The sequence below is a fragment of the Melozone crissalis genome, unplaced genomic scaffold (assembly GCF_028551555.1).
Source record: "Melozone crissalis strain CALT ecotype California unplaced genomic scaffold, PUWL_Pcris_2 ptg000005l_1, whole genome shotgun sequence".
Classification (NCBI taxonomy): domain Eukaryota; kingdom Metazoa; phylum Chordata; class Aves; order Passeriformes; family Passerellidae; genus Melozone; species Melozone crissalis.
The window spans coordinates 58,762,436-58,782,518 of NW_026535783.1; the positions used below are offsets into that span (position 1 = coordinate 58,762,436).

The window sequence follows — 20,083 nt, forward strand, 5'->3', positions numbered from 1 at the left end:
AAAAAAGTTTGGGATGCTGAATACTGAGGTTGGTTCTCAAGATAGATAATGAAGGTGTAAAGGCAATAGGCAACTTTTTCTTTGGTTCTAACAAATTCCAACCTGAAGACACAGTGGCTGAAAGCACCATTTATTCCCTGTTTTTTAAAGCCATTTGCACTTGTAATGCTTTCAAAACAGAATATAAAGTTCCAGTTTAGATATTTCTTCAGGTCTATATCAAGATTAAAGGTCCATCCTGGTAGTCAACTGAGAATTTTTAGTTGTATTTTTGGAATAAGTTATTTAATAATTTTGTTTGTATCTTGTAAATGGAGGCTTAGAAACTACAAGTGAGATACCAAATAATGAGCCACGTCAAATTTAAAAGAATGGTTCTGGTTGTGAGCAGGTCTTCTTCTTACAAAGTTTAAAAATGCTAACAATATGCTATAGGATTTAATAACGTTTCCTCTTTTATTTATTTAAATATATTGTCTTTATGTTTGTGTTAGATTTTGTGATACATCCTAAAGCAATTTTCTCAAAAGTAGAGAGTACATGTTGTGTAGTAATATTGGAAAATTTAAGACAAAAATCTGTTAAGTGCTTAGCAAGAGTGGAGTGATTAATATCAGGAATGCTCTTGTCTCCAGTTGGTTGAGCATGCCCAAGAAAAGAGATGAGAACTTTCCTCCCCACTCCTGTTACTTCTTAAGCTTGATTACTGAAGTCATAAATTCACATTCTTAGGCCAGCTAAATTAATTGTCTAGGTGACAGCTTCAGAACAAATAGCTTTAAATAGGTTTGGTGAAACAAAGGATGCGTATTTTTGCCTTAATTTGGAAGTAAAGAGCAGCAGAAAAGAGAGTAGGAGGAGAAGCCACACTATTGTGCAGTCCAAGTTGAATGGAAAATATGAAATTCTGGAGAAGACAGCAACAGTTGTCAGGTAGTATCTGCCTGGTGAAAAAATGATGGATGTGGGAGAAGGTAATGTTGCTCTATTAATTAGAGCTTAAAATTCAAATATTTTGGGAAATTTCTCTGCCTTTGCTCTATGGAAGTAGAGTACAGAACACCCTTCTAGCAACACAGAGCAGCTAACATTTCATCAAGTTAGTCATCAGAAAACTGATCCCACAAGTAAATGCCAGCCTAAGTCATCTACAGGGGGATGAACTAACACAAAGCAATAAAATCTCCATACTGTACTTGACTAAAAGGCACTTGACACATCTACAAAATCTGGTTGTGGAGTACATGCAATGCCATCTGTGACATAGCTGCATCAAACAGTTTACAGCATGTCTTAGCAGATGAAATTTTTAGATGACCCTGTTGAGCTGTCCACGCTGTGAGTTGCACAGATAGATTCTGTTTCCAAAAGCATTAAAGTTAGATCTGTTTGCTATCAATCATGCTCAGCCTGCTGTTCAAATGGTGCCTAAACCCAGGCTCTGTCACATAGTTTCCTCATTTCATAGATAAGAAAGATCATTTACACCTGCTTAGGGACCTTTTTAATGGGAGTCTGAGGAAGCTCTTATTCAGCATAGTGATCTTGCCACTGTTCTTTGGAAATATTGTGCTTTTTGCTACAACTGGGTCATTTTTTACAGTGTGAAAGGACAACCTGCAGTTCATCTCACTGCAAGTAGGAACCATGCAAGCAATGGCTATCAAAACCGTGTAAATAGGATAAGCAAAATACAGAATTTCCTAGTTAAGCTTTTTGTGGGTGTGGACTGGTTGTTTTTGTTTGTGAGATATTTTGTGGAGAGAAAAGCAGAACATTTGGTTTGCTTAAAAGTATCTGCCTTATGTTGGGCTTGCAAGATCATTTTCTTCAGGCAGAATAAAAGGATAGAATATGACAGCTTAGTTAAGCATCAGAAATGATCCAAATATTTTAAGAACATCCCCCAAAGTTTTATGTGTGATTCTAGACAGATAAAGCTTTGAACTTCCGTAGACCAATTCACAAAAAGGCTAAACAGAAATACACAGCTATGGTAGACTGCCACTTCTTTTGTATGACAATTAGTTTGAAGTGCCATAGAGATAGTTATATTTTGAACCTTATTTGAGGTTAGCTGCGCTGTTATCAAAGCTGTGGCTGCAGCTCAGGGGATGGTACATTTGAACCTGGCTGGGTGCTGGCAGCAGTCTTTCTGTGGAGTTGTGCCTCTGCTTCTGAGACCCTGGCTGTCTCAGAGTTCTCTAGCAGATGATGGGAGAGGGACACAGATGCCGGTTATCTTGATGCCAGCCAGTCATTGCTAGCCCTAGCGAGGATACTGTGTGTTTGTGAATTTAAAAAGCAAATAACCCCAAACTCATAAAAAAACAGAAGAAGAAGGGGTGAAGAATGGCTGGCTGTGCCACCTGCTGCAAACTATTAAATCTTTAGATGTTGGGCTTAAATAGATGTTAAAGCATATTGCAGGGCACGCATATCCTTCTCTTTTTAAAAAATTAATTTGTAATTTTAAAAATTAACTTTATAATGAATTTTTTGTTCTTGACTAGAACAGAAGACATTTATTTCAAATTGCAAGGGTTTTTTAACATGGTGGTATAAAATACACACAACCAAGTAGATCAAGCTGACTTTCTGCAGGCAGGTATAAGTATAATGTTTTTAAAACTTCCAAGTGCTTGAAACCCAAATGTTACTCCAACAGATTTAATATCAGAGTAAGGTGGAGATTCAAATTTGGAAACAGCATATAAGTTAGCTAGTAAGGAAAATGCTGAAGGCTTGACTTCCAGATTAATCTCACTGGGAAAGCCTGGAAGGCAGACAAAAGATGACAGAGATGGTTTCCATAAACTTTGGTTTGATAAGAAAAATAAAATGAAGTACCATAAACTTATATGCATTTCTGATTTTGTATGTTTTGAATACAGAGGCGGACAATTTTTTCCTCAACATTTACTGTCTTTCTTTTTTTTTTCTTCTATACTGTTTTTTCTTACCATATTTGAATTGCTGCAGTGAATATAGCTGATTTGGCACTCTCAGAATATTCCTCTTTCTGGGGAAAAAGTGCCAATTTCCTACTGCCATGTTTTGTGCATTGCAGGAGTACACTGCCTGAAAGCCTAGAGAAAGCAGGCTGTGATCAGTTGGCCATAGACCCTAGGAAGCAGAAGTCCTGGGACTTTTGCAAATGGGAGAAGGTTTTGGTTTAACATCTACATTGTAGCAGTAGCCATACAAGGTAGCCATAGAATGATGACTGACATTACACCAGTGAAAACGTTTGTGTCTCTGTGCGGATGTCTCTGTCAGATGGGTCAGATTCCATTAGTTTATTCATAGCAGGTATCTTAAACAGGATTTATAAATGTATGTATCATAAAAACGAGACAGCACATTAAAAAAAGACAAACAACAAACAACCAATAAAAAAACCCCTATTGTATACAGGATTTATTCAAGGGTGGAATACTGGGAAACCTGCCCAAGATAGATAAGGAGCAACCATATCTCTTGAAGATGTTAAGATTTCTAAGGTTTCAGGCATGTTCTTGGCTACTCAGGAAAATACATCAGTTTTACTTGTGGGGATATGATGTGAAGTGACAGTATGAACTCTACATAGACTTAGAAACATGTATTTTCCAAAGGTTTTCTTGGGGTGAGAGACTAGGGTATATTTAGAAATTTTGCAAGAATGGATAAGAGATTTATTTTCCCTTCCCTACTTTCTTACTACGCCACGCATGGCCAGTGTTGCCCACAAAAAGATTTTGTGACAGAGTCATTGGCATTTTTTCACCTTTATGCTTATTAGAAATGTTCTGTTTAATATCAGTAGTGGAATGATCTATGTAATATTTTAATTAACTATAAAACCTTCAGAGTATGTAGGTGAGTGGATGATATATTTGAAGTGGTAGAAAAGCTGTTTGCAACCTGCATTCTTTCATGTGCTCAAGTTAACTGTTTTTGATGGGAAGGGAAAAAAAAGTTTTTCTCTCTATTTGAGACTATAACTTCTCCAGACCCATGATGAATTTTGAGGTTAACAGGAGCTTTAATTTGCAGACTAGACTGTGTTGAAGCAAGGGTTCTGTGGCATTCTTTGTGCTCTTGATGCAGAGTTGCTGCGTCTGACAAGTAACAAATTTGATACATGCAAATTTTTTTCAGTGAATTTTTTTTCTGTAATGCTATGTTCTGTTCTCCTCTGAAAAAGGAGGGAATTGGATGTAGCCTCCAACCACCACTGTGAATGAAGACGTAAATTGAAGTATTCATAGCTGAAAGGTAGATTTGCAGCTCTGTGTTTTGCATAATTTCTACTGGAGTGTGTACTTGTACTTGTGTGTACTGGTTCATGTGCATGTTAAACTGCACATAACTCAAAATCTTCCTCCCACCTCCTAAAGGGGTACTGTGACACTGATACAAATAATTAACAGTATTTATATGGGCACACTGTTCCTTTGATGATAAAGAAAAAATATTTGATATTTAAGAATATTAAAATGAAGGTCTTTAAAATTACAGTTAGTTGAGTAAACCTGTCCTGTAGTAATGCTTAATGGTTGAGTTTTTTATTACATCATCCTCTCATTTTTCTGTAAGGAGAGGTCTGGTTTTTTTCCTGTTATAAAGTAATTCAAGCCTACGTTTGATTGAATAGCAGTTTTTCTTTTAGAATAGGTGGTGTAGTTGTGTTGTAGTTTAGATTTTGGTGGGTTTTCCTCCCTAGTTTATTTGTAAATTGCATATTTCAGTCGCATCACAAGACTCTACCCACTCCTGTGAGTTCCTTCATTGCTGAGGGAAACAAATCATATGCTTAGCCATAAGCAGTGGTTCTTGCTTGTGTTTGAGGAAGCTGCTACCCTGAATGTCACATTTTAGTGAACCTGCCACGTAGCACATTCCTTAGGTCTAATGTGAAGTATATTTTCCTGATGTTTGGAGATTTATTTTTTTTTAAATCTTAGTTAAGGCAGTTTATTGATTGGAGAAACAGTCATATGGTTCAAAGCTGTTAGAGAAACACATGATAGCAGGCTGACAAATCTAAGTGCTTATTCTATGTGTTACTATTGTTTGAAGGGATGTTTTGGGTAGTAGTTAAGTTAAAGTCCTGCTTTTATCACATCACTCTTCTGAGAGACTAAGGATGTTTAATGGATACACATTATATTCTGGATTTCCAAAGACCTCAGACTTTGAATCTTCCTGTCTTTGAAGCCGCTGGAATAGATGAAAAAATAAATAATAAGATAGTTTTGCTGAACTGCACCTAAAAACAACTGCTTGCTTTCTAAGGCTGAATTTGTCATGCCACAAGGTGTGAATGGCTGAATACTTCATAGGCAAATATTTCCTTCCCAGGATAACTCCAGGATCACTCCACTCCACTGTTCTGAGGAAAGAAGCTGAGAGCAGATTCTGTTCTCTGGATATGAAGAGTTAAGGCAGAAGAATATCAGGGTTTTTGTCCTGTAGAAATTGTGACTTCCAGCTGCTGATAGCTTATTGATGCCAAGAATTATTTTTCTAGTGCATTTACCAGAAAAAATGGTTTAAAATGGCACCCTAAAGTACATGCTTTATCAGTTTTTTCCTTGTCTGCTTAGTGCAAATTATTTTTATTCTTAAATCTCAGGCGATTTCTTCAGAACTGAAGTGTAAGCAATTTCAGGGCATGACATTAGAGTAATGGAAGATCCCAAAGAAAATACCAAGTTTCATGGGATGTTGTTCTTATGTGAAGTTGGTTCTTATGACTATGACATGGTGACTGACCAGGGCTGGAGAGAAAAGGATTGCTGTACTTTGGTGGTGGGTCTTTTGGGCCAACTGATGTAGGGGAACAAAGTTGAGCTGCTAAAGAATCTGAGCCAAAAAGACAGGACTGTAAGGTCAACAAATCAGATACTCCTTTTCTGGCTTCAGTGTCCCATGTAGGGATCCATGAACTGCTTTCTTCCAAGTGCTTGGATATAAGAGGTCAAATGTTCTGCAGTTTACCACAGTTTTTTTTTTTTAGAGTGAGTATGATTATCAAGGTAAAACTCAGATTCTAGCAGTGACATGTGATTGAAAAGTAGCTGACTGATGCTTAGAGCAAATAAGACAGATGTTATGTTGCTAGGAAAAAAAATGTTCAAAGAACTGATCATGGTCTTGGTCTTTAAGTTCATAGAAAATGATTTTCTACTAGTTTTTAAAGTAATGCGATACTTCAGATGCCTGTGACACTGCTGTGTGTGGCTATGTAAACAGCGTCCCTCTGGCAGCTTGCTCTAGTTGGTTCTGAAGGACTGGGGTATCTAACAGATGCTATAAAATTCTTTACAAGAACAGTGGACAGATAGTTGTGTTCTACAGAAACATAGAATTAGCTTTCAATGCAGTCCCTCTTCGGTATATATAATATTAATCTTCAGATCCTGATGATAAAATAAATAAAACACCCATCTTTGTTTGTCATTTTTATTTTTAGTCTAATCAAATTAACAGAGAGATTAAGCAAGGTCTTGACTAAGTCCTGTCACTGTTCACATTTTAGTAGTCAGATCTGTAGGTCTTTTGCAGAAAAAAAATTATTAGGTATGACTTCAGTATTCTCTGTAGGAAAAAGTTTGTGTGTTTGTGTGTTGACAGCTTGTGCTGGGTGCAGATACAGAAACAAAGTGTTCAGGGTTCCAGTGTGACTAGTTAAAAGACAAGAGTAACTCTATTAGGTGAGATTTGAATACTCATGAGTTGCATACCTAAATTTCATGGAGCAAATGTTTATTTCTTCCTTCACTTGTATTTAGTGACTGTCTTTTTTGTTGCACAACGTGTAAATTAAGTTAATATTTTAAGCATTGCATTAATCTTGCGGTCATTTTGTTGCATTAAAATCTCATTATGTTTCTCAGAAATTTTGTGTTATTTTCTTTCACTGAAAAGAGGAATTTTATTATTTTGAGCTCTTGGTTCTTGTGGATATATGGAAGTTCAGTTCTCTCTGTCTCGAAATAAGAAAAGTGTCTATAAAAGGTACCTTCTGCACATTTCTGCAAGTCACTGTCTGGCAGACATGTCAAGTTTTCAACTAGACTATTGCTGCCACTGTTCACTGTTTAGTGTTTGTCCCCATGAGTGTAGTGCCAGATCCAGACGTACAAAGAATAGCCCATATCCAAATCATAGTTTAGATAGTTTGACAGCTGTCAAATACAATTTTTTTTTCCCTACCTCATTGCTACAACATATGCTGCTCTCCAGGGGAGACAAAAGCTTTCTGTTGATAACCTTAGTGCTTGGCTTCTGTTGAGATGGCTGAGTGCTGCTGAACTGTGTCCTAAAAATTACTGTGGCATATAAGCCTATACAGTCACTCATGTGTCTGCTTTTGGGCTCTTCCAGAATCCTTAGTGTGGTTGACAGAGCAAAAGTAGTTGAACTGAATGCCTTTGCATGTAGTCACCCTAGCTCCTCATTCACTGTTCAACTCACTATTGTATCATCATTCTCCTCATTAAGTATCTAATTACTTTAATAGGCTTTCCTGACACCTTTTTTCCCCAATTATGAAGTGGTTGCCTGATGGTTTGGAGATGAACTGGAAGACCTTATCAGAAATGAACCACTGCCATGACAGAAGCTGCAGGTTTATGACAAGGAGCTGCAGGGCAAAGTGAAAAAGAATGGGTAAAGATTTAGGTCTTAGTGGCAAGATATTCCAGTGAGAAGGTAAAGGATTAGGCTCTGTGGTACTGTCAGCATGGTAATTCTGCCTCTACTCATTAACAGAACAGACGCTTTAATGGAAGAAAGCTGCATAGAGTCAACTTCCTTCCTTATTTAAACAATGCTGATTTGACATTGGGGTGTGTGTGTGTATGTTGGATTTTTTAATACTTTTTTTTCTTTTTATTCCTTTAATGATGGTTAAGAGAGAAAATTTAATTAATTATTTTAATAATTCTAAACTGATGGTTTATTTTCACTTACAAGTGTTACATTTGTTAAACTATTCTTGTTTTAATTAGTTCTCATTATTGTCTTGAAAGGAGCTGATAATATCAGGAAATACTGGAGTCGTTACTACCAAGGATCCCAAGGGGTAATATTTGTACTAGACAGCGCCTCCTCGGAAGATGATCTAGAAACTGCTAGGAATGAGCTGCATTCTGCTCTTCAGCACCCACAGTTATGTACTTTGCCGTTTTTAATACTGGCCAATCACCAAGACAAGCCAGCAGCTCGCTCAGTACAAGAGGTATGTTAATGTGTCAGCTTCTTGCCTGCTTGTATTTACTTTCTGCACACCACTGATCCCTTATCACTTATTACCCTGACATCCTGGTTAAGGACTGGCCTCAGTTTCTTCTTTACTGTAAGTATGCAGACCAGCAACAGTCCCAGTCCCCAAAAACTTAGTCCACTGCACTTTATACAGACTTAGTTGTTCTGGAAAACAGACAAGTAATACTTGGATACAAGCAGATCTTCTGTTTTCACCATATTTTGCTTAAGGGAAGAAAGATGTTTTTAAAACTACTCTTGTGAAAAGCTGCTGGGACAGTGATTTTTTTTGTTTAACTTGGGTTTTTATTTGCTATTAGTTTTAATTTTGCGCTGTTCCATTACTCCATTCTTTTCCACTGCTTAAAGCAATATGTTGCAGCCATAGGTTGTCTTTTTTATGTAAAAGCTTTTATCTGAACGGCTGTGTACTGATTTGAGGTCAGAATTGCAATTCCTGTTCTGAAGTCCTGAAGTGTTTCTCATCTTCCTGTTCCAAGGAGTAATGTTTTTGTCTAATTTCTAGCTATCACACAGTAAATTACGTAATTGTTCTATTCAGTGTACCTTTTGCTCTTCAGTTTCTGAGAAATTTGTCTTGTCTACATTCCTATCATGTCAGATACATTTGGGGAAATGCTGAAAATTACTTCTGAAATTGTAGGAAGAAGTAAAATCGGGTTGTGTCATTCCGTTCATAAATGTCATTTAAAGGACTCCTCCTCTTAAAGATTATATGAGGAATCCGTTTGTTCTGTGATTGCAGCAGACTAAAAACTGTTTCAGCACCTTATTGTGTTGCTGCTTTGTATTTAGAAACTGATTCTTTCTTAGATTTTTCTTTTTCTGAAATATGAAGTTATAGAATTTGAGCTCAGAACAAACTGATCTGTAGAATAGCTGCTCTTAGTACAGTATAGTTGAACATACAGCCTTTTTTCTTTATTGCTACTTATGTCTCCTTTCTGAATCAAAAGAAATTAAGCTTATTATATGTTAGGAAATAGCATAAATGTAAGTGGAGTATAGCAGTGTTCTTAAGAAGAGATTGTGAAAGGTTTGTCAACTACACTAAAATATTTTTAAAAATTGTTGGTCCTTTTCTCTGAAAATTCATTCTTAGGAGAAAGGGAAAAAAAATGGAATTTGGATTGAAAATATCAAGTTACATAAAAAAGTAAACAAAAGTTATGCAGGGATAGAACGTACAAGTTCCAGGTCTTGTTCATGTAAAAAACAGACTTAGAAAAAAGTACTTAATACGTAAAGGAAATATAATATGGATTTTGATATGTAAGTTTAATAATTTGGCCTGGTTTATTGTACAGCATAAAAGCAAATTTGGCCTAGTTTATTTTGCAGCATAAAAGCAAAAACCTCCCATTTAAAAACCAAAAATATCCTGAGACAAAACTGGTTGGATTTTATCATCCAAATATAGTCTATATGGCTTTAACTTTTTCATAGAGCAATACAGATCACATTTTTCATCATCATTAGGGCTATTTCTTATATGATTTAAGTATTTCTTATTTTACTATATTTTTCACTTTTAAAGTGACCAAAATTAAGTGAAGTTTTTCATAGCAAATAAAATTTAAGAAATGTTCTTTCTCCAATTTCATATTAATAATGAATGCAATGCCAGTTGGTTTGCTTAACAGCAAATTATACTTGTAACTCTCTCATTTTGCAGATGAACTCACGTGGGCAGACTTTTGGGCCTGACCTGAGTTTTTTGTGTATTTAGACTTTACGCTTCTTTTCGTTTATTGGCAGTACCCTCATTTTCGCCTCATTCTTCATTACCAGTTGCTTGAGATCTCAGTAGGGTAACAGATCTCTATATGCTTACAATAGCATTTAAATGGGTTTCTACTACATGCTTTTAAAAAAAAAAATCTTACAGTTCATTCTGGTAGTAGACAAGTCTTGGTTGCTAATGTACGAGTACAACAGAATGTGTGCAGAATACAACAGTTTTGTTAAATGTGCACAGTACATGCATATTCTCAGGGAAAAACTCACACTGTATCAAGAGCTCAGTGATTTTGAAGATCTTTAGTTAAGAGTACTGGAAAGAGAAATTAAAAGAAAAAGAGAAAAAAGAAAAGAATAAAAAAGAGAGAGAAAATATCATGAAGTTGTTCATTGTCTCTGAAAAAAATTATGATCTGTGTTTGCTGTGTATACAAAGTAGAAGCTTTCTTTGGTCATTTTTACCAATGTTGAAATGGTAATTTCTTGCTTTCCTGATGCTTTGCTGTGCTATTTTCCTCCTTTTTGAGATGTGGAATAGAAGTAAAATGATGAATGGCAAGATCATTGCTTATATAAAACAAACATGTTAAAGTATGTAACAAGTGTAACATGTTGAGCATTGAGAGTTTTATTAGAAATTTTTGCAGAATGAAGTCCATTAATTATAGGTATTTTCTTGACATTTTTTCATGTGTTAGAAGACAGATGAATCACAGTTGAAATTTAAAAATATGTATGCATTTTTTTAGGCAATAAATTGCCTTTCTTTAATGGATATGAAAGAACTCCTTGGAGTATAATTAAGGAAAATGTCTCAGTTGAGTGGTGCATAATAGGAAATGTAGAAAAATATTTATCTACAACAAAAATTCTTCACAAAACTGTGCAAGTGCCAAGCAATTTCTGCAACAGATGTTAGTTATATTTTTTGTTGGGAAGTGCAGTTGCTTCAGTTTTTCACAATGTTTTACTTTATTTAATGTGGTTTTTATCCATACATTACTTAGGTAGAAATGATACTGTAGAATCTACGTGCTGTAAGTACTAAGCAATGTCATGAATAGTTTAATTCACAGCTATAGTAGGTACTTGCAAAAATATCCAAATAACTTACTTAATGTATAAAATGCAATTTAATCTAATTCATTTTGCAGAATATACTTCATATTACTGTAATGACCAGGGAAAATTACAGGAGAAGCCAAGCTGAAATACTAATCAGTAAATGTAATCCTTTTTTTCCCTGAGTTCTGTTGCTGGTTATCTGTTTTCTAGTTATATTTTGATTTTTAAATGAACTCAAGAAAAGTAACTTTGGCATGGCATTTCATTTCAGAAACTAGCAGTAAATATGTTTCTCTTATGTAGACTTCTTTGATGGTTATTCTATCTTCCCATGTCAAGGATATTTGTAAGTTGTTTTATTTTTCCTGTGACAATAGCATGTACTTAGACATACTTGAATATCTGCTAAGTCTGTGCTGAGATAAAAACTGCATATATTAACCAGGCTGTAAAACTGATACAATTGTTTTTGTTCCAATGGATTTGCTCCAGAATAACTTTATTTTAGATTAAAATTACAGTAATTGAAGAATTAATCCTATATAAGTCAGTTCTGACTGTAGTTTTGGAAAGCTTATGAAATAGCAAATAAAAAATTTTACAAATGAAAAATAAATTTAGTTACTCAGCATGTGAGGGAAGGTGGTAGCATATCAGTTTGGCCATAGTTTCCGAAATACAGGCTACAGTTCCAAAACAATTTATCTAATTATATGTTTTTTAAGTAAGTATTTTTCTGACAGAATGTGCTTTTACTTTTCCACATGAAAGTACTTTTGATTGTCAAAGCTGGTTTTGATTAGTCAGATTTCTCTTACAGTGTTAAAATATTGCAGGAAAGTAATGGTGATAAAAATGCTTCAAATTGCTTTAAAAGGGAACAGGCATTGCTGTGATTATCAGCTTGTTAATTTTTATTTTGGAATGTGTGCTACTTTGTGTATGAGTAGCAGAAGCTGGATGTTACAGTGGATTCTTGTGAGTTGAACCAGTGTGCATTTTTCTCCCAGGTCAGAGCAATATTTAGGAGCTGCATGTATTGGAAGTGTCTGTAGGAGTGTCTGCTATTTTAGGAGCAGGCTATTCTGGATACTTGTCTGGATCTGTTTAGGACTCTTGGAAGCCATATAGGCCTGGCCAAAGGAGGAACCAAATTTAACTAGTTTTTCCAGTTCACTGGTGAAGCAGCTTCTTGTTTGGCAGTGTGTTGACTTTGGGACGTTTCTATTTTTATATTTAAGTCTCTTTTTAAGATTGTAGGTGCATTAGATGATCAGTGTAGATGCACTCCATTTGAACTATTCTATTCTAAGACCATATATGTGAAGACATTCATATACTATAACCTGTAGATGGGTTTGTATTCAGTTATCCTAAAATTCAGGCAAATAATAAATTTCTTTCATATATTTAAATTGGTGACCACTAGTAACATGAAAAATTACTGAAGATCTGTTTTAAATTCCCTTTAAAAAAAAAAAAGATAGAACTTTTTAATATAGACTTACTAGTTAACAGTAAATCAACCTATTCTCTGCCTATTTTAAGATTATACCATTGTTTTAAATATAGTTGTTGGGAAAAGAATAGTGGAAAGCTTATGCTGATCGCAAGTGCTGAGGTTTTTTTCTTGCATACAAGACCTTACTTTAAATTTGACTTGATGGGGGTGGGAAACTCCATTGGAGAGTCATTTTGATTGTCCTTGTTATCTTTTTTAAAAAAATCTTTTAAGTTCAAACAATATTTTCAAAAGTGAGTGTGAAAGGCTTGTTGCCTATTTACATAGATTGTGATGCATTTATCTTTTTGAGATTGTATGGATTTTGAATCACTGGCAGTGTTTAATTAGGTTTTCTGTTAGGAGAATAGTGGAAGGTGTCTCTCCTAATGAAAAGAGCCATCTTAAGGCTATGAGGGCTGTTATCTATTAGTCTGCTAGTTTTTTCTCAGTTGTTTGTGTCTAGAAATAATTTTGTACATAAAGTGTCTTCTTGAAGCCTTAAATATCTCAAAACTAAATAACCAAGGGAATGCTCAGGTTTGCCAGCATCTTTGGAGGCTCTTACTGGTGGTGGGGATCTGGAGCATGCTGCAAATTGGGCTTTCTAGGCCTGCCAATGATCTGAGTTGGCTACTTAGTATGACAGGCTCAATTCCAGGATGTAATCACTTCTTTCTATTCCAGTGTTTGTACTGTTTTTCCATAATTCATGCTGTTTGTGGTTTATGCTAGTTAGAGGAAAATGGTTCCTCTTTGGAAACCCTTTCAGTGTATGAGTAATAGATGTCATTACTAGCAATCTGAAAAACTGCATTGAACAGTGACTACTAAAGGGGTTAACTTCAGAGACTATGTAGTATCTTAGCTCACAGACTTGAGCAAATGTTTTCCCCAGGAGCAGGTACTGCAAAAACTTAGCCTGCAACCAAGAGTGAAAATGAAAGTTTTCTCTGCAGTCTGTCCCGTCCTCACCCTGGTCAAGCCTCTCAAATCTGAGTTTTCAAAGACCAGCTGTTGCAAATCTGTGTGCTTTGTGACAGGGACATCCAGAGCAAAGTTAAATCAGGGACAGATTTTTGGTTCCTCAAGGAACTGTTTCTGAGATGATTTATCTTCAGATTACTGCAGTAAATAGCCAAAATATAGATTCCTACGCTGTTTTTGAGATCATAGTGACCTTAGTGACCTTAATATTTGCAATCCCCTCATTGCAAATACTTCTTTTCGTCCAAGGTGTATCCCCTGATATTTGAAGATTGTTTTGGAGCTGGACTCTGCTATTTTGAGTATTGGCTGCTTCCTTCACAACTGTGGCCTTTGAGGGAACAGAAGAGTTATTTGTCAGACTTCAGTTATGAACACATTTGCAGGAGAGGAGAATATTATTAAACTAGTGTTTAGACAATAGTAGTTTTGCCCTGCTTAGAACAATGAAGAAGTAACTCCTATTCTCCTATTTGTATTTCTTATATGAACTTCCACACTGATTAAAAATTTCATCATACCTATTAGGAAAATGATTTAGATATAAAAGGATCCTATGATAAAAAATATATATATTAATGCAATCTAAAAAGCTAACCAGTTTTAATAAATGTGAGTAGATCCACATCGTAGCCAAATGTGAACAGCAAGCAATTTCATACAGTTGCAAGACTGAATCCAAACAGCAACCACACATTTTCCTTGCCTGAATTTGTGTTTCAATCACGTTTTAAAATAAAGAAAGCCATAACAGGTAAAATTGTCAATATATTCATTAGATAAAAAAAATGAATTGGTATAGTTGATAATGTTTTAGTGAATAATATCACTTAGTAAACTTAATATTGCTGTCCTAGTGTATGTGGGACAAAGAAACTATTCTCTCTGAATAGTAAATTCCAGTTGTGCTCTTGACAAATGGATGAGTCTGCAAGGAAATGAGTTCAAAAACTGCCACTAGAAATTCTGATTTGGAATGATGTTCCTGAAGATACTAAAAAAATTGCTCAAGCACACCTGCAAAAATGCACATAATTACACAGTGTACAAGAAGATAAAGAGTAGTAGTAGCTAAGACACAGGAGTAGAAGTCCTGTCCACATACACCCATTTCACAACATGAAACTGTATTTAGAGAAATACATCTCTTGAATGGCCCTTTGTAGCGAATGGTGCCAGGTACACATTCGCATGAAAAGCAGCTACATATCTTGGAGCAGATTTCAAAGAGTATTGGTTTATATAGTTTTGAACACCAGACGTGGATTTTTGCAGCACTATTTGGGTCTCCAAATGGTTGTTTTATATGCATATAGATGCTGTGTACTTTGAGTATTTATTTCATCAGCAGTATTGGTTTGCTTGCTGGCCTCTTTGCCTCCCCCATCTTTCAGGTGTGACAGTCTGCCTGTACGACCACGTGATGAACTGGTCTGGACCTAAAAATTACTTAACTGCTATCCTTCCTCGAGGTCTTATTTTTAAATAAATTCAGATGAGAACAAAATTGGATAATTGGCATACAGGCACCAACAAGAGGTAGGAAGAAGGTGTAAAACTAGAACTGGTATGGAAAGTTGGAGGTGTGGGCATCTAAAATCCAGTGAGAGTTGAACCCTTCTACCTACCACATTACTTCTCATGCTTTTTTGGCTTATCCCTCTACAGTGAACCATAGTAAAGGAAGATTATACAGGAAATACTGGAAAATAATTTTTCCTCTTACTTAAAAATGGATGTTCTAGAGTAGGTGTGCAATTACTTTTACTGGACTTGAGAGAGAGATAGGAAAGAAACATATTTTCACTATGTTTTGAAAATTTAGTGTCTTTGTTGACTTCCAAGCAAAGAAAGAAGACAGAAAATGTTGTTCAAAGAGGAGTTGGCTGCACTTGCAGAACTAAACACAATGGCTGTAAAGACAGAGCATAGTATCTAAAAATAAAAAGTAAATTTATGAGAGAAAGTTTAAAATGCTTTCAGATACAAATCTATATGCATAGTTTATTAAATGTTTTTCATAAATATTTGTTTACTTACAAATGCTTATATAGTATTCAGTAAGGACTGTTGTAGAAGAGCACAGCTTTTTACAGTTCTTTCTGAAACCATTTTTGCTTGGTAAAAATTTGGTGTGCTTTAGTAGAGAATTAAATTAAATCCTGAAGCCTGTTGGATACAAATCTGACCACACAATCATTATGACTCTTTTGAGCCTCTAGGTCTGTGATATTGCTGTTCTGGGGAATTCTTGAATGCTCAAAAATTTAATTACCGTTAGTGACATCTTACATGAACAAGAGAAGTCGTATTTCTTTCAGAATTAATAACTATTACAAATGGAACAAAATAGTGGCTATATAACTACTTTCCAAATATAACTCTACCATTTTAGCAAAAATGGTCTCAGGATCAGTTGAAAAATAATGGAAAAGTATTTAGTAATGCATTGGATCAAGTTTGTGAAACTTCTTCTATTGTAAAAATTATTATGTGTTTTTCTTTCAAACACCCATCTTACATGGATATATGCATGTATATGTACTAGAATGAAATCTTGAGTTCAATAATATAAGCTGCTGCTTTTTAAAAGATGAGGACTTCTATTTTTCTTTTTAGCACTAAAACAAGTTTGCTGATTATAGGCAAGTTAAATATACTGTGAACCTTGAATTTACCTAGGAAAAGATAATTTTTTGTAGTTGAACTACATAATTTATATTTGGTACTCAATATAAAAAAAGTAAATTTTAAAAGAAATGTTTTTCACATTGATTATGATAGCATAATCTTCATTCCATTAGAGTAGGTATGCAGGGTATGAAATTAATTTCTGGCCATAGTCCATTCTGCAGGAATTACACACTCACACACATGGGAAATCATGTTGAGCATCTTAATTGGTCATGTCAAGGAAGTTCAACAATAACCATAGCAGAAGAAAATCTATCTATTTTATATCTGTGTAAGTATTTCAAGTTAGATTTTAATTATGTGCCACAAAAGTAGAAAATTTTCAGCTGCATCAATATTACCTACACTGTGACACAGCATAGGTTATTGTCTGTAATTACCAACACCCTGAAGACTTTGCTGGAAATATGTGTATGCCGAGTTTCTTAAAACCTGCATCAAATAGAAGGTGCTCAGAGCTCAGCCTGAGCATGGGAGGCTTTCTGTTCCCTATGAAACTCAAAATTTCTGAAGATGCTTGAGGAGAATTTCTCTTGAAACTGAGCTGCAGCATGAGGAAAAACAAGCCTGAAAATTGAGGTGTCATAGGCCTATCAGAGGCTGGTTCTTTAGATTTTTGAGTGTAAGATTCCTATGAGCGAAAACAAACCATAAATCTCTGGAGATGGAGATGTTGGCATGTATGTGAGAATTCATGAAACAATGATGTTTTCCCAAGTGACAGGATGGGGAAAGGATCATCTTTGCATCAGTGGTCTGGATGTTACTGAAACAATGCTACAATTGTCAAAGGCCAGGAAGGAAACACATACTACAGCAAGGTGAGATTAAATTCCTTCCTATCCATTCTTAGTTTTGAGCTCATTTTTTTTACCCTGGCATTCTTTCAAGCCATTAAGCTCCTGGAAAAATCTTGGATGCTCTCCGGGTGTGGTGGATAACAAAAATCGAAGACTGCAGTGAGCTTGATTGCTGGACAGGACACTGCTGTTTTTGCAAATGAACTAGAGAGGAGTAACAGGAGAAAGGGAAGGGGACTGCTGACAAATCTCATGCACCTCTTTCCCTGTTGCTTCCCAAGACTTTACTGGCAGTGAAGTAGAAGAGATGAGTAGAGAGCATTCCAAGGTTCAAACAAAAACAAAGAATGACATGGAGATTTGCAAATTCAAAAGTAGTGAAGGGCTGCACAGTTCAGAGACTATGAGGATGCAGTACTGAGTTTTTACTTAAAGAAAATTGGAGCCATTGAAGGCCTTCTTCTTTAGCAATATAGGCTGAACAGTGTCCATTATTTCCTCAGAAACCACTTCTGTTCAGTGCATTATGACTTTTGGTTCAAAAAGAGGAAACCATTTTCCCATCCACTTCTTGCAGTGATTCAACAGCAGATGCAGACATGCTTCTGAAGAAACATGAGTTATCCACTCTAGCATCTGGGAACAATTGTCTTCATAAGACTAGAAGCAGGGTTTTGAATATAACGACGTTATTCTAATGATGATTTGTTGATACTGCAGCATATCATTAGTCATGCTGGAATCTTTATAAGCATAAATGTTTCCTCAAAATAGTTTAAATGTTTAGAAAATCTATTACAGCAGTCTGACATGAAACAGTAACTTCTTCTGTTAGAATCTGAACTTCCTGAAGTTTTGAGTTAGTCTAGAAAAGAACTTTTTGAAGGATCATACAAATTAACTAGGTAACATGCTTTAAAAAAGGCCAAATTAGACAATTTTTTGCTTGAAAATGTGTTCATTTGTTATTCAGATTTGCACATATCATCCTGATATTTTTTCCTACTGTTTTAAGAACCAGAGTGTTGACAATGTATTGAATAATCCATTCCTATGACTACATATTTCTCAATAGCTTTGCTTTTTCTGATATTTTCTACTATATTTAGTTGTTCAGATTCTGAATAGATGCGAAATTGCAAGGGTCAGAAAGCCTGTGCTGTATTAATACTGTCCTAAAAGTAAGGACTCAGTATTAATATGTGGGCATCTTTAAAGTTAATGCATGCTGGAGTTCCATTTCAAGTATTAATAGGCATCTATTGCCTCTTAATAGATGTGTGAGGCATCTAGCAAACTGATTGAAAAAAAGAAAACCAGCAAAAAGCCCCACCTGCTTTAGTGAATGAGTTTTGCTTAAAAGACTTTTCATTTCATCCACACATATCTCCAGAGGTAGATAATTTGGATTACTGCATATACTGTTATATATTTGTTACAATTGCATTATTTATTTAAAAATAAGTTGTTTCATCTGTCTCTCTGTTAATACAAGCTTATTCTGTAAATTTTTTTTTCAATATTTTTTCATAATGTATTATCACAGTATTTATAGTCTCATTTTGGTTTTTTGTGTTACTCTGGTAATAAATACTAGGAAATAGTTTACCACATTTTATGAAACATTTAAGTACGTTAAAGATTTCTTTCCTTTGCTTTCCTATAGGTTTGTTATGTTACAGTAATTCTGCTACAACAGACCATATATTAGCTACAAATCTACTACAGATATTCTGTTCCAATTTGTTTACCTTTGTTCTTTGTTGCTAATTATGCCTTTACTCATGGCTGAGGATAAAGGGAGTAAGAGAGTGAAATTTGAGTCACTCTCTAGGGCAGGCGAAGAAATCTTTTCAGAGCTGTAAACAAAAACATGCTCTGCAACCAATATTCCGGGAATCAATCAGGTCCCTTTAGCTGCAACAGCATCTAGTGGCACAGTGTATATTTGTTGTTTTAGAAATACATAGCTCATTTTGAATAAGCAGTATTAATGCATGTGATATCTGTAACCTGTATTTGCACAGGCCCTTATTAAACAGTCAGTGCTCTTCATTGAGTAATTTGATCTGTTCTGTGAATCAAAATTTATTACTTTAAATTATGATTGTATTTTAAATTTTTTAAATTTGATTTGGGCTTTTTTTGTTTTTGTGGTTTTTACTAAAAAGTGGCCCTATGTACGTAAAGGACAAACAGAGTCGACAGACATGGTACTGTACATTCTTGAAGTATTGCACGTGCCTGCACATCTGTCATGTAGCAGAAGAGTTCAGACTATGTAGTTTATGCTTGACCACCTTTTTTTGTGGACATGCTACTTGTATCATTTCTCATGAAGTTCAGAATGTATGATTTGTTTAAATGAAAGTCATAATTGAATGAAAATTGATGTTGACTCATTTTGGAATAGCTAAGTATTTATGTGATGGAGATAAAATCTCCATTATCTTCCATTATTATTTCTCTTGCTAATTTTCTTAAAGTGAGTGAGTTTTATTGAAACCTCAATCTTAACACTTTAAAAATACTCTTACTCTTGTAAAATCTTCAGAAAAACAAGAAAAAACATTTTAAAGCCAAAATGCACTGTTGTTAAAGTGGGGAAAAAAAAGCTTAGTATTTTTTCTATTCTGATTTATTATACAGAAGGCTGTTTTTTTACAAAAAAGGGGGTTTTCTTCTTCTTCTTCTTCTTTTTTTTTTTTTTTCTTTTTTTCCCTCCACTATTCTCAGTCTCTTTTGATCATTGATCTGGGTGACCCCACGCTCAGGGGTTTTTTCTTCATTTGACATGGACAGATTTTTGAAGTATAGCTCTCCTTTGGGAACCTCGGGCAGTTCCACTTGACTAACCTGTGATCTAATGAGCAGTAATGCAGGGTTACAGTGACCATTTTGTTTGCTTTGAGGGAGGATGGCTAGACAGAGAGTGGGAGAGAGGCGGTGTCTGCTGAGAAAAAAGATGCAGGGTGATCGAACAGTGTGAAAAAGACTTGTTAGCCCACATTAGTGTGCC

General features: G+C 35.2%; 1 protein-coding gene across 2 annotated transcripts in view; it reads left to right on the top strand.

Moving 5' to 3' along the window:
- Nucleotides 1–20,083, top strand: part of ARL15 (ADP ribosylation factor like GTPase 15) — a 225,855-nt gene that overhangs the window by 86,897 nt on the left and 118,875 nt on the right. For both annotated transcript variants that reach the window (XM_054289813.1, XM_054289806.1), the window contains one exon: nucleotides 8,022–8,230. In XM_054289813.1, the coding sequence (XP_054145788.1) occupies nucleotides 8,022–8,230 (209 nt within the window). The remainder of the gene's footprint in view (nucleotides 1–8,021; nucleotides 8,231–20,083) is intronic.